Source organism: Ambystoma mexicanum, chromosome 11, assembly GCF_040938575.1.
Source record: "Ambystoma mexicanum isolate Mex_15411 chromosome 11, UKY_AmexF1_1, whole genome shotgun sequence".
NCBI lineage: Eukaryota > Metazoa > Chordata > Amphibia > Caudata > Ambystomatidae > Ambystoma > Ambystoma mexicanum.
Window position 1 is genome coordinate 1,108,078,694 of NC_090934.1, and position 25,428 is coordinate 1,108,104,121.

At 46.5% G+C, this 25,428-nt stretch overlaps 1 protein-coding gene across 1 annotated transcript in view; it reads left to right on the top strand.

Annotated features, from left to right (window-relative positions):
* The window catches only part of IDH3A (isocitrate dehydrogenase (NAD(+)) 3 catalytic subunit alpha), a 456,350-nt gene that overhangs the window by 245,748 nt on the left and 185,174 nt on the right, over positions 1-25,428 (top strand). The window contains exon 6 of the mRNA XM_069624412.1: positions 423-556. Coding sequence (XP_069480513.1) covers positions 423-556 — 134 coding nt within the window. The remainder of the gene's footprint in view (positions 1-422; positions 557-25,428) is intronic.

Consider the following 25,428-nt stretch of genomic DNA (forward strand, 5'->3'; position numbering starts at 1 on the left):
TTATTACTCAGACCTGTATATCAAGTCATGCTTCCTTCGCGAAGTTTTTTGGATATGCCACCTTGCTTGTATACCAGCTAAAACCTTTCTCCAAATAGTTTTGGGTAGCATTTTAAAGTTTGGCCTGGACATTTTTGAAAAATGGCAAGCCCCATAAGTTGTGTTTGGAGGTTTTTTAAAATATATTGCACAAGTCACCACCATAGTGGACTAACACTGCCTGCCGCTGCTTGTCCCAGGAGTTGCATATGTTGCGCCTGGGGAAGCCAAGTAGGATCGAGGCATATTCAATTTGAATTCCTTCATAGATGTGCTACTTTAAGTTTTGACTTGGCCACAAGTGTGCGTTTATAGGTTGCTGCTCATGTTCCTGAAATGTTTGCTTTTGTGAACACACAGCTTCCCATGTTTTTGCTTTTTAGATTGTTGATGGCGTAGTCCAGAGCATTAAACTCATCACGGAGGGAGCGAGCCGGCGCATTGCAGAATTTGCTTTCGAGTACGCTAGAAACAACCAAAGAAGCACTGTCACAGCTGTCCATAAAGCAAACATTATGTAAGTGGCACCAAAAAGTAAAAACATGTCTGAATGCCTATTCTTAAGCTTGTCATAGAGCACAAATAAGAGCAACAAAGACTTTGTTCCCAACAGCTAGAGTACGTAGAAAGTGTAGTTTGTACAGTTGTATACAGCGATACTCTGTGAACCAGCATAATCTTGGCAACAGGATTCCATGAATTGTTTAATATTCATGTCACAGAAGGTACATGTTCTGTGAGTCATTGACAAGGTGTAATTGGCAACAATAAATGGTGAGCTGCGTTTATCTCTCGGTAGTAGCCTACAGTTTGTAATGTGCTCCCTAGAATACATTATAACAGGATTTTTATATAGCGCTTCATGCCGGATTCCTCAAGCGTCTGAAAACCAAAATAATAGATATTCTTATTACCTAGTTTATTGGTGCTAAATTCATTTTGAGGATGAAGGACTGAGTCAGCACTATCAGAATGCATGCACCTGTCCCCATGTGTTATGGAACTTGCAAAGAAAGTGGAGTTTGAACATGTATTTTTACTTGTGAACTTTCAGCCTTTTGGCAAGTTTGACATTATTTTTTGGTTATTGCTATTGTCAACAAATTCCACCCTTACAAACAGCCAGCTTTTCAGTGACAAAGTATAATAATAGTGCCATTCAGATTAACTATATTCAAATATAGTTTGTGGCTAGCATACAAACATGAAGTCAGTGGCCAACACCATTGAGCTGACCGGGCTTCAGCGACCCCGCCCCCCAAATTTTGGGTTCTGTTGACTCGACCTGGCACACCTACAGAGCCATGGCCAGAGAGTACAGGACACATGTTAAACGGCACCTGGGTTTCGCTGTTAACTAAGGCCTTGCAATTACTAATGTAAAGCATTTCGCAGTTAGCACCATTCATATGCATACATTTTTAGGCAATTGAAATCATGTGGGGTTAGTACTTGCTTTGCAGATGAGTGATTGGAAGGGTAGAAAGCGGACATGACACAGCTCATTCTCACAGCAGTCCTAAAGTAGCTGTTTCCAGACTTAAAGGGGAGAGTTAACTGCTTGTAACATTGAAAATGCACTAGAATAGTCCCATTAGAATGCGCAAAGAAGTTAGATGCCCCATACACAAATAAGTTTGCCCTTCCCCTTGAAGGGTTAGCCTCCCTGACATTTAGGGTGTGTTGTCCCGTACGTTTTGCGTTGTGAAAGGGCTCCTAAATCTCACAGCATCGCGTTTTCCGTTTTTCAAAACATTCATCCAACTAACCAGTTACTCCCTTTAGCCCGATCACCTCTCCAGTTTTGGGCTTTCCCATATCAAACTGTATTTCATATGTAGTCTTCCTCAACTTCAAATGATCCTTTCGGACTGCAGCAGCTTGGTACCACTGGTGTGTATAGGGGAAGAGCTGGACAGCCTCAGTCATCTGCCTGGTCACCTCACTTGACACCGTGAGAATCCTCACCCAAGCTTTACTGGTTTGGTGAGACTCACATGCATCTACACTTGGGGCCAGTTTACTGGACCCATTGACAAACCAATAAGATCTGTCTTTATATAGCGCCTAATGCGGAATTCCGCCCTCTTCTAAACGCTGTCATAATAGCCGTTATTATGGCCCAATTCAGTAGTACTAAATCAGGGGTGCACAACTGATTTTGACAGAGGGCCGAAAAGTACCTTACATGAGGGCTATAGTGGGCCGAAATGTAAAAGTGGGCGGGGCGGTAGGCGGGACATGTCAGGAAGCTTTTTAACCCCCAATGTGTATTAAACACATGGAAAAAGAATGTTTTTGAGGGGTAACGATTTTTATTGCACATTTTCCATTGTTATCATTTATTTCGATTTAGTTATTGTATATCGTCTGTTTAATTAAATTATATATATTTTATTGACCCTTGATTGGACATTCCGGTATTTTGGACTGCTATAGTTTGCTGTTTGGGTTGCCCAAGAGGAGTATGGCCTTCGTTGAGTCAGGTTTCCTCAAAAAAGCAAAGGATGTACATCTCCTAACTGTGCCTGTTTAGCTTTATTATTGAGTTCACTCTTGGAGTGCAACACTATGCCCCATGGCTCCCACCCCCAACCAAACACTATGCCCCCAACCAAACACTATGCCCCCTGTCCCCCCCTCACCCCCAACCAAACACTATGCCCCATGGTCCCCTCACCCCCAACCAAACACTATGCCCCCTGTGCCCCACCCCCAACCAAACACTATGCCCCATGGCTCCCACCCCCAACCAAACACTCTGCCCCCCACACCGCCAACCAAACACTATGCCCCATGGCCCTCCCTCACCCCCAACCAAACACTATGCCCCATGGTCCCCTCACCCCCAACCAAACACTATGCCCCCTGTCCCTCACCCCCAACCAAACACTATGCCCCATGGCTCCCACCCCCAACCAAACACTATGCCCCCCACACCCCCAACCAAACACTATGCTCCATGGCCCCCCTCACCCCCAACCAAACACTATGCCCCATGGTCCCCTCACCCCCAACCAAACACTATGCCCCCTGTCCCTCACCCCCAACCAAACACTATGTCCCATGGCTCCCACCCCCAACCAAACACTATGCCCCTGTCCCTAACTAAATGTATCTTTGTCATGGATGTAATGACTGGATCACTTGATCATGCCTGCATCCCTAAGTACAGGCTGGCGCTGGCCCCAGAGCGGAGGGGAAAGTTTGCCTCATTGAGCTATTCACAAAGTGTTTAACAAATGGGAAGCACCATGCAGACGATGCAGGGGCCACTAGGTGCACAGCAATCATAACATTGAATTGTATTTCCTGTGCCTTCAGGCAAAGTTCACCTGTCGACCCTTGGAAGATTAAATAGTGAACAGTCAGTCCCTTGAGCCAGCTTTCCCTTACTTACTGAGGTGCAAATAGAGAGGCGAGGTCCTTAGCCGAGGAAAGCGCTATAACGAACTGTTTTCATTGCCAGGCCAGGGATAAAGGGGGGCAGCAGGGGTGGCAGCTGCGACCCATAGCTACCCCCCAAATGACATCCCTGGTCGCTGTAGGCAGCATTGCTGTCCAGAATTATTCCTTCTCGTTGCCCAAATAATATCCTTCATCCATTGTTCCTTGACTGAAGGCTTTAAATGTATCCAATTAGTTAGCATGCATTTTTTCGCAAGTAGGAGGCACATGTTTATGAACAGGTAGTTCTGTTGAAGACACCAAACAGACATGTAATCGGGGTTGTGTTAATCTCGACCCCTGTGTTAGCTTTGAGTTTAGTGCACACATGAAACCAGAATTAAGTTAGTAAGGGACCGGACCATGCATGTGCATGTGGTTGGCATCCTTCCCTCTACAGCAGGACACTTTTCTGACGATTCTTATGTAAAAAGATGTAGCTTGGCTGGTGTTTAGGGGTACCTATTCATTATCTTAAACTGTATGAGTCTAAAACGTGAGTTTAATGATACCTCGCCTGTTTACACATCGCCTTCCCCAAAAAATTATATATCTGTATTTTACAGCAGTAATTACATCCCCCCCCCATCCCCTCCTAGACCTAGGCAGCTCAGGAGGATCAATGCCCCTCCTGCAATGGCCACCACGAGCCGGGCCTCTCCCATGTCGGCTGCGCACACAGCTCTAGTATTGCATAAACCAGGCCCTCCCCACTCGTACTAGCCAGCAGAGATCCCGGTATGGCGGTCGGCAGGCCCACACAATCGTCGGGTGATTAGGAAATATGCAGGCAGGGGGAGCCGCACAGCTCTGTATATCCACAGGCAGAGAACGTTTCCAGGCAGGAGGATCTGTGAGACCAGAAGTACGCAGAAGCCTCCAGAGGGTCGGCCCAGCAAGAAAGAGCCTGGCAACAACCCTCTGGAGAGGTCTCCATTCACCACTGGTCAGCAGGAGGCTGCAGGTCCAGGTTTTCGTAGCGGCACAGGATTGAGGAGGCCATTGGCTGGCAGCCTTAATCAGCACATTCACACGACAACAGTCTTGCGACTGGGCAACAATGCAGGGGAACAGGTTGATATGATATGGCATTTACAACAAGGCTGTACACAAGTGTTTAAAGGCGTGACGAGGCAAGGGAGGAGGAACAGAGGGAAGACGGAGACAACGATCTTACTAGGCCGAGTGACATTGACATCGCGCAAGTGCAGAGGAGGAGGAGGAGGGGGGGAGGGAAAGTGCCAGGGGAAAGAGGGAGGGTGCAGTGCAGTACATAGGATCAACAGTAATAATAAATAAAACAATAAGTAAAAAGTGTGGCCAGCTTGTGGCAAGTGAAGACATTAAGTACCAAGAGCTGGTGGGGGCTGTTGTCATGATGCCTACCCCCGGAGCACCAGGCCAGGCCCAGCACCCCCGGAAGCAGGCATCAGGCCCTCGGGTAAAAGCCCAGCGGCCCCTTATAGGGGCTCTTTGGACTCAGACCTGGCGCCTTTGGCGCCAGACTCATGTAGGACATCAGTCCTGGCGCCATAGGCGCCAGGCTCATAAAGGGAGGTGTTTTGTGCACTTACCTGATGCGGACCATGCTGCACGCTTCAGGCCTCCCTGAGACCTGAAAGGGACTATTTTTTCATAGGGACTATTTTTTCACTCGGGGGTGGCCAGGGAAGGATACATACTTAGTTGGGGAAGGATACATACCTGGGACTTCTTTGGAGGCTATTTAAGCCACGCCCAGACAGCAGCTCATGCTTCCCGTTCTGCTTCCTGCAGCTTAACGCTCACCGTGTCTGCTCCTGGACTCCAGCCACGCCCGCCTCGAACCTGGAAGACCTGCAAGGAAGGAAGGAAGAGAAGAGAAAGGTGAAAACCAAGGACTATTTCAAACTTCTTACCTGCATCCGGAATCTTCTCGCCAGTATCCCTGAAGAAAGACTTCCATTTAAAAGCATCGCGTTGCTCGCTGCAGCTCCACACTTCACTCACCTGTCCTCGAGACATCTCCCGGCTCCATCGCGGCTGTCAGCATCGAACGCCACATCTCTGCACCTAGGGGAGAGAGGAAGAAACAAAAGGTGAGCAGAAGGAACACAGAAGGAAAGCCTGATTAACAGCCATAATACTTACCGGCTTTTCTTCCACATTTCGGGTCGGCGCCGCCCCGTTGGCAGGTACCGTACCCCGGCCCCTATGGGGAAAGGACAAGAGACATTTCTGGGGAATGATAAGGACATTTAGAGGGATCGCCCTCATCACTACTCACCTCAGCAGTTTAACCCCTCGACGCATCGCCTTCATTCTGCACCTGAAATAAAGGACAGATCACAGGTCAGAAAGACAACATAAAGGGGGCCTCACTTGTACTATGAACTTTCATACTTACGGCGCATCGCTCAGGAAAGTCAAGTGGATTTTGCCTGCGCCATTCTGAAAACCAGTGAAGTAACTGGACGAACGCGCGCCCCTGCACCAGAAGCAGGATGGAGAGTTCATCCTTCCAAACCATAACGTGAGCTTAAACCGGGGTTTGGAGGAAGTTAGAGAGGAACGAAGGGGGGAGCTAGCACACTATTCTGCAGACTGTTAATCCCCTTTCTCATCTGCAGAAGGATATTCCTACGGGCCAGGCAAGCACGATTTGGAGGTCCTGTCCAATCGGTGTTCCGGGCCTGCGCATCACGCTAGAAGAGGCCACAGCAATCCAGACTAGACCAGCGCCCCCGTGGGAACCAGGTGAGCGTTACAGCTGTAGGGATACAGAAACAGCTCCCAAGTGCAGAGGTTGCCCTGGAGTCAGTGCAGGTGTGCAGCTGGCAAGGAAGGGGAACTGGGCCCAAGAACAGAGGGTAGCCAGGTGACCAGTGCACAGCAGAGGGTAGTCAGGACACCTCTGCTTACCGCCAGTGCCTCAGTAGTTCCCAGGGACTTCAAGGTAGGACACAGCATAGTCGTCCACTTGCTCCGCTGACCAAGGTCTCCCTCTGGGGAGACAGTACGGTACACTGTGCTTCAGGCAGCCCCTCAGTGTCTCAGAACCCTGCTGTCCCTGTGCAATCGGGTTTCACAATCTGGTCCACCACAGTCCCGGTCCCTTATCGCAAGGGTGCCAAATGATAGTTGCGGGATCCAAGACACAGAACTCCAGAGTCAAGCGGCCATCTTGTCCGCTGTTGAGCAGTGCCCCCCGAAAGGGCTTTCGCCAGCGCGATATATATCAAGGTCCCAAATGTAAATATCAGTTTCAATAACAGTAATTATTCTATTTGTGTGCAAAATTATAAAAAGTGATTTTAAACAGTTACTTCATAATTTCTAACATTAACTTCCTTGATACTGCTTTGATAATTCAAAACATTTGAATAAAGCCAGTACAGTGTCTGATAATTTAAATACACAGTACTATTTCACATCATGTTTTTCCAGTAGGCATATGAATTTTTTAAACCTATCTTGTGACAATGTTTTGTCTGTTTTCTTTCCTTATTGCAATGTAAAGGTTTTCTTTCAAAGTTTCACTTTATCCCAGACAAATTGCACCGTTTTGCTTAAATAGTTTTTATTTAGATTGAAATTCTTTTAGAATACTGCCCTACAATAAGTCGCATCAAAAGGGAGGGCCTCTGAACGTTTTTTGTTAAAAGAATTACCATAGCTTCTCTGGTTTAGCAATATGTTTGTAGTGCAGCCATTTTGGTAATGCATTTCTTTTATGATGACACAAGATGGGGAAATAAGTGTTCTGTGCCATTAATGAGTCCTTACTTCAGTGATACAGGTGGATGTTCCTGGCACCTGTTTTACTTACATTTGTTTTTTTCCGCAACACATTTTTTTTTCCTTTTTGTGGCTCCATTTTCTTTGCTTTCATTTTATTCTTTTTGTCTTTTGGTTTCTTGGCTTTTTTATTTTTTAAAGATATATTGGATAAGGACATTTTGCTCTGGATGTGAAGTTTGGGGGATTTCATCAGCCTTGTATGAAGTGCGTTGTGCGGTGTAGCAGATCTCTAACTTTGGCCAGCTTTACTAATACTGTTGTACAAAGCCTCAAGGTGAAAGCTTATTTATTTATTTCCATTTGTATAGCGCACTTGCAGCCCAGGGGCATCGAGGCGCTGTTACAAAGTATTTGTAGGAATATTGAATTAGAGGTGACTTATGACACGGTGGTCTCTTAGGTACATTGATAAAGGGTGACTACAAGGGCAGATACAAGAGTTACATACATCAATAGAGTTTAGTTCATAGTTTTAGATTAAATATGCAACACAGTCCTTATTACAGCATAGAATGGCGAACTCGTACAGTTTAGACAGTCAGAATCTCTAAGGCACACCAATCAGTTGATGTCTGCAATATTATCAAAGTGTCTTTACTGTCCACAAATACTTAGATCAACACGCAGAATAATGTATTTTGCACAACTAAGCGCCCAAAATAAATACATACATTACATTCCTTTCTTCCTCTTTGAGGGTAATGTTGGTTGAGATATTTGACACATCTTGTATTCCCATGGCCACTTCAGCCCACTTTGACTGCCCATCAACATGGGATAAATTACCTAAATTGCAGTCCCTTATCCGTACCCATTCTGTTAATGTGTTCTGGGCCCACTTTCTCCTTGAACCCTATTGCAGGGCATGCTGTATAACACTCAACAATCATGACTGCAATGCACTCCCGAATTAAATGCAAAGTTGCTTCTCTTACATATACAATTATGCATGGTAATCAGCTTCTCTGTTTGTATGGCGAATACTCTACTATATGATCAGCCTATCAGTAGCTAGTTGAAACTCCCCTGTGTAGGCTGGAAACATTTGAAATAAGATTTTTACACTAGACCTCTTTAACATGGAGAAAATGCCTTGTGGAAATGTGCACATTTGTCTTCCATGCCACTTTCAGGACTACCCTAATCTGTTCTTTTACTTAGTTTGGTTTTTGCTACCTCGGCCTTAACATGCATTGCCAAGCGTGATGGGCCATTAATGCGAGGCGGACAACTGCTTGTGTTTTTCTCACAGTTAAACATTTTATTAAAGAAAAGGGTTTCTAATAAATCCTTGCTAATCAGGGAATTCACTACCTAGTCTAAAGGCTAAGGGAATAACTCATAACAATCTGGCCCTCACACTAAACAGCAAAACATTAAAAGTAAATCATAAACAACCAAAGAGTGAACAACAAGTAACCAGTATTTTGGATGACCTTAACTTGTCCTTGGTAAATCCCTTCCCCAGGATTGTCGAAAGTCAACTTTCCAAATGTTCAAAAAGGAACAGTAAAGTCTTGAGCCAGTTCTGATAAGTTACAAGTAAAACAAAAGTTCATCAAACAAAAATCCACTGGTAACAGTTCTTCAGCTTTCAGTTGAAAAGATCCCCCTCCAATTCCAACCAAGTAAACACCAAGGGTAATCCTGGATATCCTCTTTCCAAGATTGTTTTGCCACAGTTCAAAGAATAGATTGACAAATTCTCCTTCCACAACTTTACAAGTGGTTATGACCTCTGCAGTGTATTTGGTATAATTGTCAGGATGCTTCTTCTTGGGTTGTTGCTTTCCTCTTGAAAACCAACCTTCTATTACTGTTACCATGGGAACATACTTCTTTGTTCCACATTATGCCACTACTTCATCCAAGTTCAATGTAACATTCACTGACAATGTTATACACAACCACAGTTCAGGTATGTCTGCTTCAACTTTATATTTCAGGATTATTAGCCATATACAGACAAGACACTTCAACCTCTACAGGAAGGCAAGGCACTCTTTCCTATACTCCAAGAAAAGGGCAGCCTCTTCGGTCAGCCTTACTGCCACAAGTATAATCTGCCTCTGCTTCAAGAGTGACTTTCAACGTCAGCAGTCACAGCCTTACAGATTGTTTTCTAAATCTTCTTTACAATCACCCTGCTCCCTTCCCCGGATTTATTCACACCTTCTTGGTTCCATTAGCTACCCTGAAGCTGTATTGCCACACTTCCAACTTCGGGTAACAATGTCACACTTGTATCAGAGGACACTGTACCTTTAACAACTTTGCGGATCAGGTTGATGGTCCTAAACAGGGCTTGCTTCACTAGAGAAAGGCGTCACCTCTTAGCTTGGGCAATGCTTGTTCTTCTGGTTAGTACAACTTCTGCATTTAAAGAAAAATTGTTCTTAATACTACAAGGTTTAGACTGCAATGGAAAAAGATGTAGGCATCTAAGATCATTCTTTAAGGTAGATCTTTAACCTTAAATAACTTCAAGTGCTACGTAATATCACGGCAAAGCTTTCTAACTCCTGTTGGTAATCATAATTGGCCACATGCAACCTTTCTTTGATGCTGTATATACTTGTAACAATTGTGAAAGTCAACATTGGGGTTTTCAGAATGCTTCAGCTAGTATCCACTCTTTAATTGGAGACACGCAACCACTCCGGGAATAGTTCAACAATGGAAAATGAAATGCTTTTCCTCTTACGCATACATTACGGCTTTCACTATAAGTATCGGGTCCCAGTTCCTTCTTCCTGCAGGAGCAGACGATGGACCCACAGACCCCCTGGGATCACCCACTCTACAATCTTCTAATTAAAAATTGCAGGGCTCACCACTGTGAGGGGAAAGGGGAAGTGGATAAAATAAACCAGACCCTCTGAAGCCTTGCACTTGATTAGACTCCCCTCTTTAACCTGTGAACAAACATACAGATATTACATTACTCAGTTGAATGTTCCCTAACTCCCTGCGCGTAACTTCCCAAGAAACCTAATTGTACCTGTGAGCCTTTGATTTCTGCTGAAAAGGCTGTAGAACTTGGCTCCTCAGAACTCCTTTTCTCAAGCCTCAAAACTTGACAGACTGTCTCAACTCTACTTGAGGTTCTGTATTCTTTTTCTAAGCCCTCTGCTGTGACTTTAGATGGCCTTTAGAAACCTTTTCACTTTAGTGTTAACTTTTTCTCCCAAACAGTGTCATGATTCAGAAAACTAAAAGCTTGAACAATGCAATCCTAAACTAACATCCTAAGAACTCTGCACACAAACCTTTTTTTCAAGAAACCATCATAAATTGTCTCATTTTAATTTTCTTTTCCAATTGCCTACTTGGGTCTCCTTGCGTTGACCTCCACTTCTAGAGTCTGTAAAGTCACCTATGCGCCGCCTTAGATGTGCCGCGCTCACTCACACGAAACGAGCGAAGTTCAGCGGTCACTTCAAAGGGAGGGTTTTCCTGACGCGCTGCCAGGTTGTTGTGTAATACGTACGCATGCTGCAACGTTTCCAGAGGACCTTTACTCTTGGGTCCCTCACAATGCTTGTGCCTACCCGACGGCTGCAGTACCGAAAAGGGACGGTGTACCCGCTCGAATGAGTAGTTATTACAGAGCGTGTGCCACACCATAGAACACGTCTTTAGTTTTAGTTAAGCGCTGACTTGCGCACAAGAATTTATTAATTCACTCTTAAATGTTTGCTTTTACAGTTCATATGACGCTACGCAAGAGACTCAATTTGGCAACTACTTCAGGAACAAGGTTGCAAACCATGGATATTTACATTAAATTATTTACCATTTCATTTTAGCTTTTCTTTAAAAGAAATTCAAACTTCACTTAGCTTCAGTTACTGCTCTAGTCAGTGCTTCTTGTTTTGACTCTGCTCTTTACTTCACTCTGATCTTGTTTTGGATATCTTTCCTTCCGTTTTTTCTATGGATCTTTCTTTTCTGTGGAGCTCAAAAAACAGCAACCTTAACTGAGTGTCTGAATGAAAGGCAGTTTACAACCTTTAACAGGATTCCAAACTACCTCACTGAAGCTGAAGGACCAATCAACACTGAGAGTTAGTGGCTCCATCTTGGACTGGGGTCACTCCTGCCTCCTACAATAGAAGTGTTAAGGAAAATTGGGTTTTGATTTTCTTAGCAATAGTACAACAATTTTAGAATCCAGCACCCTTCTTGCACCTCACACCTGACCTAAGCAGCCAAGGACCTTTCCTAGCTTTTAAGCAAAAAGAAACCTGACCGTACGCCCTCTCTCCATAATGCCCTGTCCCAGGGCCTGGTTTCTCGGGTCTAAAATGATGAAATAGCCAAATCAATCTAGGAGCATGAACCTCCTCTGCACCCACCCAAGATCTCTCTTCTGGACCATAACATTTCCAATCCACAAAATATTGCGAACCTCCTCTCAAACCCTGGAATCCAGGATGGTCTGGATCTCCTATTCATTCTCAGCTGAATCAGAGTATACTGGGCCAGGCACTCCATGCAACCCAATAACAAAGTTACTCACCGTAGAGACTACCTTACTCCTAGTCCATATTCCCCTTTACTCCATACTTGTGGGACATTCCGTCGTTTGGGGTGGGACGGAGCACTTTTGTCAAAAAGCATCAAAAATGTAATTTTTGCCCTTCCCTCCTGTTCTATCGGCAGGTCTGAGACCATTTAAGCAATAATAGAGGAGACCTATTAGAGGGGACAGTGGGCGTATGGAGGAAAGGAGACTATGGACTAGGAGTAAGGTAGTAACTACGGTGAGTAACTTTGTTATACGCCTACATACCATACCCTTTCCTCCATACTTGTGGGAGATTCCCAAGCACACTCCATAGGTAGTATGGGTGGATGGGAAAATCCCTTCACAGGAATAAGTTCTTGAGAACATCCTAGCCAAATTGGGCATCAGCCTTGAGCTCAGGTAAAGCCGATGGAGAGGCCCACAGAGCCACCTTGGCGATGGACTCCCAAGGGACATACTTTGGAAGGCAACAGCTGTCACTTTGCCATAGAGTAGATGAGCATGGATACTCTTCGATGATGAAGGCCTTGAATGCTTTAGGCTACTGAAAAACGAGGGGCCATCCAGCTGGGAATACTTGCTTTGGAAGCTGGTTTCCCCTTCAGGTCTCCGAATGTGAGAAAGAGTATGAGCTTCTGAGCGTACTCATTCTATCGAGGTAAAACCTCAGGGCTCGCCTGGCGTGCAAGTTGTGTAAAACTCTCAGCATCAGATGCCAGTTTAGGAAAGAAGACGGCTTGTTCAAATGAAAATCGGCAACCACCTTAGGCAGGAAGAAAGGATGAGAGCGAAGCACAACCTTATCCCTGTGGAAAGTGAGGAAAGAATGTTTCACAGAAAGAGCTTGAAGCTCACTTACTCACCTTGCCGATGTTATTTCGATCAGAAGGCAACCTTCCAAGAAAGGTACTTAAGATCGATGGTGGCCATGTACTCAAATGGCTTGTAGCATAACGCCCCGGCGGGAAGAGATGAAGAGACCTGCAAAACTCCTTTTGATGACTGGATTAGTCAATGAAAAGTAACAGCTGTCCGTGGACAGATAGGCCGCAATTGCGGATAAATAAGTTCTGCATAACAGAACATGGACGCCATAAACAGCCAGATGAGACACAAAAGATAGAATGGTGTTGATCAAAGCTTGCCTGGGATTGAGCCGTTTAGCTAAACACCAATGGCAAAACCGGAGTCATTTGCTCCTGTACTGACCCCTCATAAAGGACTTCCTGGCCGCTTGGATATGTGTACACCGTCCTCGGATAGATCAAACTATGTTAACAATCTGAACTCAGACCCCAGGCCACCAAGCTGAATGATTGTGCGGAGGGGTGCCACATCTGGTGAATGCTCTGGTGAAGCAGGTCGGGAATCTTCGGTAATCTGACCGGGGGAGTATCGCCAGATGCCATAGTTCTGAAAAACAGAATCTGATTGGCCACCAAGGAGCCTTGAACAGAAAAGTGCAGTTTGATATGCTCCTGGGCTTACAGAGCGACCTATGGGCAGTTTCTTGTTTAAAGAAGTTGCAAAGAGGTCCACCTCTGGAGTGTCCCATTGATGGAAAATTGTTGGAGAGGACAATACTGTTCATGTCCCACTCATAACAGATGCCAACTGGCGACTGAGTGAATCTGCGGTCATATTGAGGTGACCTGGGATGTGTACAGCCTAGAGCCAAACAATATGCTGGATGGCCCAGTCCAAATTTGTATGGCAAGATCCACAAGGAGAGGTGGCTTGGTGCCGCCCTGCTTGTTGAAGTAAAACACTGCCACCTAATTGCCTGTACAAATATGAACTATCCTGTTGCTGTAAGGGAGGTATTCAAAATGTCTGCCATGGCCCGCAGAGGCTGGGCCGCCATTTTCACACACCTGGGGCAAACTGCGTCACAGGAGCAAGTGAGGCAATTGTCTCCTCGGGGGAGTCAGCTCCTTGCGTGACATCTTAGCCTTGAAACAAGGAACCTCGGCAGAGCCGGTATTAGTAGATCTAGGGTGTTTAATGAGCCTCTGTTGGAGGATCCTCGGCAGAGCTGGTACTGGAAGGCCTGTGGTGCGTGACCGCCTTCCTTTGCCCCCTCAACAGAACTGGAATCACCACGGCCGTGCATGTGGAAGGCTGAGGGATATACCTTACAGCCAAGATCCCCGATGAGAGACCCTCAATTCTGTTGGTGTCCGATTTAGCCCCCAGAAGGGGAACCTCAGGTTTAACCCCAGTCCATATAGCCACCTCAAGGGGCCTCGAGCCAAGACGCAGAACAGTTAGCTCCATATGGAGAAGCCTCAGGGCGAACCCTGGTATACAAAGCCACAGCAGAACTGGGCTCAACCTTAGCCCCAAATGGGGAACCTCAGAAGAATATCTGGTATTTGGCAGACCCACTGCGGGACCCAATCAGAGTTGTCTCTGGGGGGGTCTCTCAGAGACGAGGGCAAAAAGGGCCGATATTTCACATGCAGGCTCCACATCAGAATGCCAGCCGCCCTTCTTAAGAGAAGACTTTATTTGGCAGGGCGTGATCAACCTGAATTTCTCTTGGGAAGATCAAAGATAGTGCGCAGGCCAGTCTGGTTGGGTTTGAGCAGTGTGAAAAAGACTGGCGTAATAGCACGCTCTCTGAGGGGAACAGGTTTCACTGCTCTGAGGTATAGAAGTTTCTCTACCTCTGCTCTGAGGGTGCCATAGGAGGAAAAGGCAAGCGAAAAACCCACCTGATGGCTGGACAAACCGCACCAGTCTTCGGTGATGGTCTGCCACCCTGCCAGATGAGACGAGATCCGTCCTCCCACCGGAGTCTCGTGAGACCCACAAAAAGTTACGTTTGGGTGATTTGTCGGCAGGAAGACTACTTGTCCCGGTAGAGGAGGCTGATGGCTGAGAGAAAAACCAACCACCTTGCCACCGCTGCTTTAGGCAGAGCCACCAACCGAAGCTTCAGATCTGAAACCACCTGACTCCAGAGCAGGACCAAATCTGGGACCCTGACATCTGTGTATAACGGGCCTTAGCCTAAGCTTTCTCCAGGACCGATAAACTGGTTTCCGTTGTCCGTATAGCGTGGAAAAGCTGCGCAGCCCCAAAGAAATGCTCCCAGCACCAGATGTCATGAAAGATGGTTTAAGGGAGGTATCCAAAATGGCCGCCGAGGACCAAGGAGGTTGGGCTGCCATTTTGTCAACACCTGAGGAGAACTGTGTCAAGGAGAAAATGAGGCAACTGTCTCCTCAGGGGACTTAAGTAGCACTTTAGCCTTGAAACGAGGATCCTCGGCCGAGCCGGTGCTGGCAGATCTAGGGTGTTTAGTGGACATCCTAGTCATCTTTGACTCCACACTTTCCTTCTCCGCCCACATCCAAGGTCTCTAAAAAGTCAAACCTCCTACTGCACATCCTCAGAGGTACTCTTTCCTCTCCTTCCCCCAGAAGCTCACTGTCTCCCAAGCTCTAATTCTCTCTAGGTTGGACTATTGTAACAGCCTCTTTCAAAATCTACCTGCCTCTACTCTTTGCCCTCTGCAACTAATCCAGCCAGAACCAGACTGTGAGACTTGTCCTTGGCCTGAAGCCCTGGGATCGTATCTCTCCAGCTCTGAAATCTCTCCATTGGCTCCCAGTGGATGCAAGGATTACATTTAAAACCCTCTGCATTGTCCACAAGGCTTTCTGGGGCCTGGGTCCAAAATGCCTCCAGCTATCCCTCCGCAAATACCTCCCCTCTCGAGCGCTTCGCTCCTCTAACTCCCTCAGGGTCAATCGTTTCTCAAAGAAACAAGCTGGGGATAGAACTGTCTTTGGCCGGGGCCTCCCTCTGGAACAGCCTCCCTGCCACTCATAATCTTGAGGAGAACCATCTCGGGTTTCGGAAGCACCTCAAGACCTTCCTCTTTGCATCTGCCTTTGCTCCCCCCTCTCCCTTGCTGATCTGCTCTCTTGGCACTGTGCACCTGGCCACCATCTGTCCCCTTGGCCCAGGTACCATTTCACCCTGCCACCCTTCTGCACTGCCTCCCGGCCACCCCTTGGACTAGGCACTGTATCTGTACCCATACAGTCCCCCACACCTCCCTTTTTCTTCTTTTTATGCACTTATCAGAATTACCCAGTTCTGCTGCCATAAACGCAGCACTTGCCACTTGCTGGCTGCACTACCCCTGTTTATTGCTGCATTATCTATTTAATTTGTATTTATTATTATTTATCTGTTTATCCTCTGCTCCGCACTTTCCACTCTACCCCTTCCATGCACTTTTCCCCTTTCCCTTTCCCATGCACTTGCACATTCTCAATGTCACTGGGCCTAGTAAGATTGTTGTTTTGTTCTCCCCTGTTCCCCTCCCTTGCCTTGTAACTCTCTGAAACACTTGTGTACGAGCGTGTTACAAAAGAAATATCATATATAACTGTTCCAGGATTAGCTTCCAGTGGAGGACCTTTGGCAGAGCCGGTACTGGAAGGCATGTTGCTTGACCACCTTCTTTGCCCCCTCGACGCACTCTGTACCACCACGACCCTGAGCGTAGGACGGTTGAGGAATGTATCCTACTGACAGGACTCTTAGAGGATCCCTTGACTCTGTTGGTACTGTATACTGCGACAAGCACCAGAAACGGAGACCTCCAGGGTTTACGCCGGTATCCATGTGGAAAGCTCCAGAAATGGAGACCTCACAGCGAACTCCGGTATCCAGAGCCACAGACGAACTGGGCTGAACCTTGGCACCCAAATGGTGAACCTCGGAACCACGTCCGATTTTGGCAGGTACTCTGAAGGACCCTCAGACACTCTGGGGCACCTCACAGGAATCCCTGGCAACAGAGCTACACAAGCCCCTCCCAGTTGGAATGCTCTCACCGAACTGGGCTGCTCATAGCTGTCCTCATCCGCTTGAGGTTCGTCAAACGAGGCGGGAACAGAAAACTGGTCCCCCACGCCTACCCCCTGAGGTTTTAAAATATTGCCCCGGTCCTCCAGTAACTTCTCTATAGGAGACAACGGGGCAGAGGAGAAAGGGATGGAGGAGATGCAGAAGGAAGTGGTGGAGGGAATGGTACCAGCCGAACCTGAATCGGAACAGCCGGGGGTTGCACAGTAGTGAGTAGACGCTGAAATACGTCCTCATAGGGTCAGAGTGCATGAGTATCTGAAACTTCCCATAAAACTCATCCTCAGCCGAGGGCTTAGGTGTTGGGAGAGGAAAAGCCGCTCGCAAGGGGCCTACAGTCACGAACGCAAGGAGGATCGTTGCCAGGAGGGTCCACCGCCGGCCGAGTCCACATGTATCAGTGGAGCTGAGCATGACCACATGAGGCAGCAGAGCCCACGCACGCCAATCGAAAGAAGGGCGGAACGGATTTTGTTGTCCACGTGGCATGGAAAAGGCTACTCAGCCCTGAAAGGAATACCCCCAGCACCAGACATTGTGAAACTTAGGTGTAAGGGAGGTTCCAAAATGGCTGCCGTAGGCCATGCAGGTTGGGTCGCCATTTTGTAGCCACCTGAAGAGAACTGCCTCACATGCGTAGCTGAGGCAATAGTTTCCTCAGGAGAGTCAGGGGACTTGAGACTTTAGCCTTACAAGGATCCTTGGCAGAGCGGTACTGGGTGGTCTCGGATGTTTAGTGGACATATTTGAACCAGTCTCAAAATTAACCTCCACGGAGGAACCTTGGACGAGCTGGTACCAGAGGGAATGTGGCCCGTGACCCCCCTCTTTGCCCCTTCAACAGAACCGGTATCACCACAACCCTAAGCGCGGGACGGTTGAGGGCAATGCCTCACCGACAAGACGTTCTCAGAAGGCCTCTCGGATCTGTCGGTACAGACTTTAGCCTCCACAAGAGGAACCTCAGGTTTCAACCTGGAACGTAAAGCCCCCTTAAGAGGGGCCTCGAGTCGGAACTGGGTACAGACTTTAGCCTCCACAAGAGGAACCTCAGGTTTCAACCTGGTACGTAAAACTCCCTTAAGAGGGGCCTCGAGTCGGGACTCTGTACGGAAAACTCCAGAAGAGAACTCGGAGAGTGCCCTGGTATCAGTGGGGAGAGCTCTAGATACAGAGAACTCTGGGCGAACCCTGGTATCCCAACACTCAGCCGAACTGATCTTAACCTTCGCACCGTGAAGGTGAACCTCGGAACAATGTCCGATACTGGCAAGTCCGTCAGAACCCTTGGAGGAATATCTGGTATGCCTGTTAGTCCCTTGGGGCACCTCAGGGGAAATCCCCTGGTGACGGAGCAACTAGAGCCCCTCCCGTCCATAGAGGACCCCGGGAAGGAGTCCCCTGGTGGCCGGAGTGCCCAGAAAAATAAGAACCCACCGGGCACTTCTTCTTGTCAATTAAAAGCTGCAAATGCGTGGAGGAATGCGCTGAACACAACCTCCCACTGAAGAAGACGCTGGAGTGCCCGAACGGAGAGGGAGTCGCAGTAAAGGCATGAGTCCCAACGATGTTCCAGGCCTAGACACTCCAGACAAACAGGATGAGGATCCACCTCTGTGAAACGACGCTTGCACGAAGATCGGGAAGCGAATCCCAGACGCTCCGGCATAGATGGAGGACTGGCAACCGAGGAACTAAAAAAAAAACTCCCAGCGATGTAAGTGCGTCCAGCCCCGACTGCGCGAAGAAAAGGACTGAAGGGCGATACGCGGGGCAGAGCTCAGGAGGGCAGGGCTGCAGCCAGGTGCGGTACCCCGTGTAAAAATAAAATAAGGACACTAATTACATTTTTGATGCTTTTTGACAAAAGTGCTCTGGTCCTGTCACGAAGGACGCAATGTCCCACAAGTATGGAGGAAAGGGGACGGGAAGTAGGAGTATTCCTTTCCTGCACGGCTTTAGGAGACTAGCATGAAATGTGTGGTGCACCCTTAAACGTTGCGATAAATTCAACCTAACCGAAACAGGAGAAATGACTTGTTCAATTTCAAATGGACTGATGTAACGTGGGCTAAACTTGTTTCTCTCCCTCAAAGCTATGTTCTTGGTTGAAAGCCATACTAACTCCCCCCTCCATATATTCAGGTGCCAATCTCAGTTTTCGGTCAGTACATTTCTTATAGTTAATCTTACTCTTCTGTAAGGCTCGTATGGCTCTTTCTAAATTCAGCCCCATACTTTCAATTTTATCCCCTGAAGCAGGAACCCCCACTTATTCAAGAAGAATACTTCTGAGGTACTGTGGATGAAAACCCTGATTGACAAAAAAACGGGGACATGGAAGTGGAATTGTAACAGAAGTCTGATAGCCATATCAGATCTGATCAGCTTTCGTCAGATCCCAGGTAACAATGCAAGTATTTCTCAAACTCCTGATTCACTCTGTTTGACCGTTTGCTTCGGGATGATAGCTGGTAGTCAAATTGATTGCAATCTTCAATTCCTTGCAGAAGTCTTGCCAAAATCTGGATACAAACTGAGATCCTCGGTCCGAAATCAGCTGACATGGTAACCCATGAAGTTTCACTGTGTTCTGTAGGAAGGCCTTCACTAAAGAAGGGGCGGTAGCAGCGCCTTTAATTGGAATGCAATGTCTGGCTTTAGTTAACGCATCCACCACCACCAAGATGGTAGTGCAGCCTTTGTCAGGAGGCAGGTCTACAAGGTAATCCATGGACTACATAGTCAGGCAAGGAGGGAATAGGCAGAGGGGTACTAAGTCCGGCCGGTTTTTGAATCCCTGACTTGGTCCGAACAGACACTACACAGGTTTGTACGTAATTCAGGGCATCGTCACGGATACTTTTCCACCAAAACTCCGTTAATAGTTCTAAGGTCTTTTAAAACCGGGGTGCCCAGCCAAAGGGAAGTCATGACAAAATGTCAAGGCTTCTTGTTGATAGTCAGTTGGCAAATACCATTTTTAGAATCCGCATACGGCAGACCTTGTGGAATTTGTCTCACCGGATCCTCCTTCTCCCAATCCTGAAGTTGCTCTGCTGTCATTTGCTGTCTAATCAGTTCACCAAAATCTTTAGTCTTCAGCACTTCTCCAATTGCAAAGTTCTTCTCAGATAGCAACGTTGTTGGATGATCCATATGGTCCTTGGAACTTCCGGGATAACATCTCAACAATGCGTCGGACTTATCATTTTGGCACCCAGGCTTGAAAAGGATCACAAAATTGCATTCCGCAAAGAGGGACCAACGAAGTTGCCTGGGAGTTAGTTTAAGCATAGCATAAGAAGGTTACATTTCTATGATCGGTCAACACTGTCACTCCATGCCTGGCACCCAAAAGATAATGCCTCCACTCTTGAAAGGTTGCTTTAATTGCCAGTAGTTCTCTATCAGAAATGGTGGTCTTCTGTTCTGCAGAAGAACATTTTTTGGAGTAAAATGCTACCGGGTGAAGTTTTCCAGTCTCACAATGTCTTTGAGACAACACTGCTCCCATGGCCACATCCGAAGCATCCGCCTCCACAAAAAAGGCTGCTCTATGTCTGGGTGAAGTAAAATTGGTCCTGTGATGAACGTTTGCTTCAGATAACAAAAGGATTTGTCCGCCACTCCACTCCACTCAAACTTTATTCCCTTCTTTAACAGTCGGGTGATTGGCGCACTACCTTAGAGAAATCGCGAATTAATCAACAGTAAAAGTTGGCAAAACCAATGAAACTCTGAATATCCTCTACATTAGTTGGTGTTGGCCACTCCTTCACTGCCTTGATCTTTTTGGATGCAATTTCCAAACACTGTGGAGAAATTACAAATCCCAAGAATTCTACTCTGGAAGTGTGGAATTGACTCTTCTCTAACTTGGCAAACAAATAGTTTTCTCGCAATTTGGTTAACGCAAATCTCATTTCCTTAGGAAAGATTAACATGTCACCAATATAGATGACCACAAAGATGTCCAGGTACTCCCGAAGCACCTCATTGATAATACACTGGAATGCTGCTGGGGCATTACAAAGACCAAGGGGCAAAACAAAGTATTCAAATAACCCAAATCGTGTCCTGAACACTGTCTTGATACTCGTCCCCCTCTCGAATTCTGACTAGATGATATGCCTGCCTGAGATCAAGCTTTGTGAATGTTTGCTCCCTGAATCCTGTCAAGCATCACTGATCTTAGAGGTAGAGAGTAACGATTCTTCACCGTGATTTTATTTAGAGCCCTATAATACATACAGGTTCTCAGGTCTTGTCTTTCTTGGGAACAAAGAATCGGGGAGATGCTGCTGGGGACTGTGTGTGACGAATGAACCCTTTGGCCAAATTCTCTTTGAGATATTGCTTAAGATGCTCATTTTCCTTTTAGGTCAGGGCATAAATCCTACTGCAAGGTATTGGGACCACAATTTTACAATTGTAAGGACGGTGTGGAGGTAATTTGCTTGCCTCTTGTTCACTAAATACATCCTCAAAGCCCTTGTTACAGTCCGGCAGGACTCCCACTATTATTCCCACAACAAATTCTTGCGAAGCCCCACCTGCTAAACACACTCCCAGAATCTCCTTGCCATCTTGCAGACCCACTCACTTTCCTTCAAACTGCATTGCTCCTTGCAAAAGTCCAATTTAAACTCTACTGTTCTCTTATCCCAATCTATCAATGCACTATGTTTACTTTACGAAGGCATTCCCAAAATGATTTTGAATTGTGGGGCATCGATCAGTTCAGACACTTTCTCTTCCCTATGCCCTTCTACAATCTCCATTCCCAGCCGACTAGTAGTTTGCGTGATAAGCCCGGATGAGTGTTGCGCACCGTCCACTGACGCTTGCCTGTTCTGGAACCTCCTTATCGACTGATGGAACTCTGAATTTATTAGGTAGGCTTCTATCCATAAAGTTTCCTGTAGCTCCCGAATCAATTACACAGGGCCCATCACACCTCGGGTTCCGTTCCCAAACTAAGGATACGTTCAGTGTGATGTGAGGAACTGAAGTTTGGATTGTGTTTGCCACCAGCTGACCCTGTCCTGGTGCTGCTGTATACCGCCTTGGAGCGCACAGGAACCCGCCCACGAAGTGAGTTCCATCTCCACAATACAAGCAAAGATTCTCCTTACGTCTCCTCTCCTTCTCTTCCTCAGCGGTGGTCTTATCTGACCTTCCCTTCCAAAACTCCTATCCTCTCTGTAGACTGATTCACTCTTTGGTCGGTCACTTCTGACCTATGTCCTACTATCGGGGATTCCCCTTCTCCTCTCAGATCTTCTTTCTGGCAGCCTAAGAACCAACTGCATTACCAGGGAAATTAATTCTTCACTATAGGGTGGCCTATCCACTATCGTTGCCAAGGCATCTGTTAATTCCTTCTGTAACCCCCTGTAGAAGAGCAATGCCCTTTTCTCCATGGGCCAACCACTTTCCAGTACCAATGCCCTAAATTGGGTAATATGACACTAGTTCTCTACTTCCCTGTTTCAACTCTAACAATTCCCGTCTACACTCTGGGATAAGGTACGTTGGTCAAACATTTTACTCGACTCACTCTTGAACAGGGCCCAATCGTATAACTCTAACCCTCCACTACTCACTAGCGGTACAGACCATGCTGCTGTCTAGCCAATTAAATAAGAAATTACAATAGCCACTCTCAAAATTTCTGTGGGGAAAGAGTCTAGACGACTCATAAATTGTAAATAGCACTGCATCAGTAATGACTAATGGCGTATTAAGTAACGAGATTCCTGGGGTCAAATTAACCCTACTAACCTCTTTTGGATCCTTTTTCACTGACTTACTACTGGGTTCTGGATCAACACTCGTGGCTCTTCCTTAACCTCTTTTCCCAAATATGGAGGCCCTGCAGCCACAACAGATCCATGAACCCTCACACTCAACTTATTCATCTTCACCCCAAGGGAGTAGTGTTTCATTTCTTGCTGCTGTTATCTCATCCCTCATTTCCTTCAACATCCTTCCCAGGGAGTTCAGGGTCAACTCGCTCTGATTCCATCCTCACCCTGGCAGGACCAATTATGTGAGCCTTTCATTCTCGGGTCCTAGTTCTTTCTTCCTGCAGGAGCAGATGATGGACCCACAGACCCCCTAGGTTCGCACACTGCGATCTTCTAATTAAAAATTGTACGGCTGACAACCCAGAGGGGAATGGGGAAGTGGATAAAATAACCAACCAGGTGATGCTTGCTGCCCTCTGAAGCCTTGCACTCGATTAGACGCCCCCCACTGACCTCTGAACAAACATACAGATATTACATTACTTAGTTGAATGTTCCCCTACTCTCTCCGCATACCTTACCAAGAAACTTTATTGTACCTGTGAGCCTTTGCTTTCAGCTGAAAGGCTAGGACTCCATGCTCCTCAGAACTCCTTTTCTGAAGCCTGGAAACTTGACTGACTTTGTCTCAACTCCAATTGAGCCCTCTGCTGTGACTTTAGATGGCCTTTAGGAACATTTTCTCTTCAGTCTTAACTTTTTCTCTCAAACGTCATCTTGATTCAGAAAACTGAAAACTTGAACAATGGATCCTAAACTAACATCTTAAGAACGCTGCACAAACCTTTTTTCCAAGAAACTACCATAAATTGTCTTATTTTAATTTTGTTTTCCAATTGCCTACTTGGGTCTCGTTGCATTGCCCTCCACTTCTAGAGTCTGTAATGTCACCTCTGTGCTGCCTTAGATGTACCGTGCACCCTCACACGAAACAAGCAAAGTTCTGCAGTCCCTTCAAAGGGAGGGTTTTCCTGACGCGCTACCAAACTGCTTTCTGCAAGGTCCTTGCGCAATACACACACTGCAATGTTTCCAAAGGCCCTTTACTCTTGGGTCCCTCGGAATGCTTGTACCTACCCAATGGCTGCTGTACCAAAAAGGATAGGTGTACCAGCCGTGTCAGTAGTTATTGGAGCATGCACTCAACACCACAAAGACGACTTTTCTTAGTTTCAGTGAACCGCTGACTCGTGCACCAGGATTAATTAATTCACGTGCAAATGTTAATGCTTTTACAGTTCGTATAACGCTACGCAAGAGACTCAATTTGGCAACTACTTCAGGCACAAGGTGGCAAACCATATATATTTACATTGTTATTTACAATTTCATTTTAACTTTAGCTTTTCTTTAAAAGAAACTCAAAATTCACTTAGCTTCAGTTGCTACTGTAGTCAGTGTTTCTTTTGACTCTGCTCTTTACTTCACTCTGATCTTGTCTTGGATATCTTTCCTTAGTTTCAACTCTAACAATTCCTTTCTCCCTCGGCTAGCTTTCTGCTATGGGCCTCAAGCTTCCCCACAGTCACGGCTCTACAATTACAGCCACTAGGCGCACCTGGGAAAACCTTCACTTGCATCACGTCTTTCTAAGTGCAGCCACGGCAAGGCAGGGTTTGTGAACCGGACCCTCTCGGAACTTGCTGGTGAAATCTGCTGTCTCCATGCTCTGGCGTCCTTTTGGTGATCACACTTTCTCGTGAACTGCCTGCCTAGTGCTCTTAAACTTCTACTGTCAGCCTTCCAGCTCCTGCTCCAGCTACTTCCTTCTTCCCTCTCCTGCTGCAGCCTTTTATAACTCATAAGTGGGTTAATTAGTTTTAGGTGTGAGTTTCAAAGGCTTAAACCTAATTGCCTGTCTTCTACATCTGCATGCTTCTCCAGCCCTCGTCTTTGTTTCTGTCGCTATAGGTTTCTGGGGCAACTTTCTCAGAGTTATGATTTTCTACTCCTTGTGTATTGAGTAGATTTAATTCCCTTAGGTATTGTTTAGGTATTTTAAGAGTGGCTGTCAGCTTTACCTTTGGTAGAGGAAGATGATTTAGAGAAGACAATATTTCCTCTATTCCTTTTAGTGTACCTTTGGTGTTGAGGAGGGCATTTGATTTTAGGGACCAAAAGGTTTCTTTCTTTTGGTAAAATGTTTTCGTTTTACAACCGTAGGGTTCACCACCTAGATTTAATAAGAGGTTGAACAACATTAAAATGACAAAATGCATAACCTTTTCTGGCATAGTGGTAAGAACCCCCAACCCCCCCCCACACACCCCCCCCCGTCACAAGAAAAATACTGTCTCACCTCACGGAATCTCCTCGCTACCCTGGGCCATGACTCCACTCGAGTGATCCTCCCGCGGTACACCACCCTCAGTGTTGGGATCAGTATCAGTAAGCGTCTCCCTTCCCCAGGCCACCTGGGTTGAGAGTTTAGTCAGGGTTTCAGTGGGAATAATCATAGGCCGGATGACTGTCAACGTCCTGTGACAAATCATCAACAGTACACACAGGACAAAAGGGAGGTTCAACACCTTTATTTTCCCACAAGCATATGGGGTTTGCTTAAAGCCTGAAGGTCCTCCAGGGTTTCAGATACAAATGTCTTAGAAAGCATCAGAATGGTGAAAGCATTTTCTTAAAGCACCACACGTCCTTTTTCTGATTTCCTAATGTACTATATTTGCTCAGAGATATAACACCAAGCCCAATTCTTGACTCCTAACAGTATTTTTTCCCAACTTATGTAGGGTATGACCTTTGACACTAGCCCACCAGCAAGTATCACCTCCCTCTTTGCTTAGGGTTTTTTTTTCAGGTTGTGATATTCTCACCCACCAGCCACAGAGAACCCTTCTGGGCCAAATCCTAATCCTTGCAAGTTTTCAGGTTCTCCTTAGTTGTCTCTGGCTCATGCCAGGGCCTAAGATGTAGCCC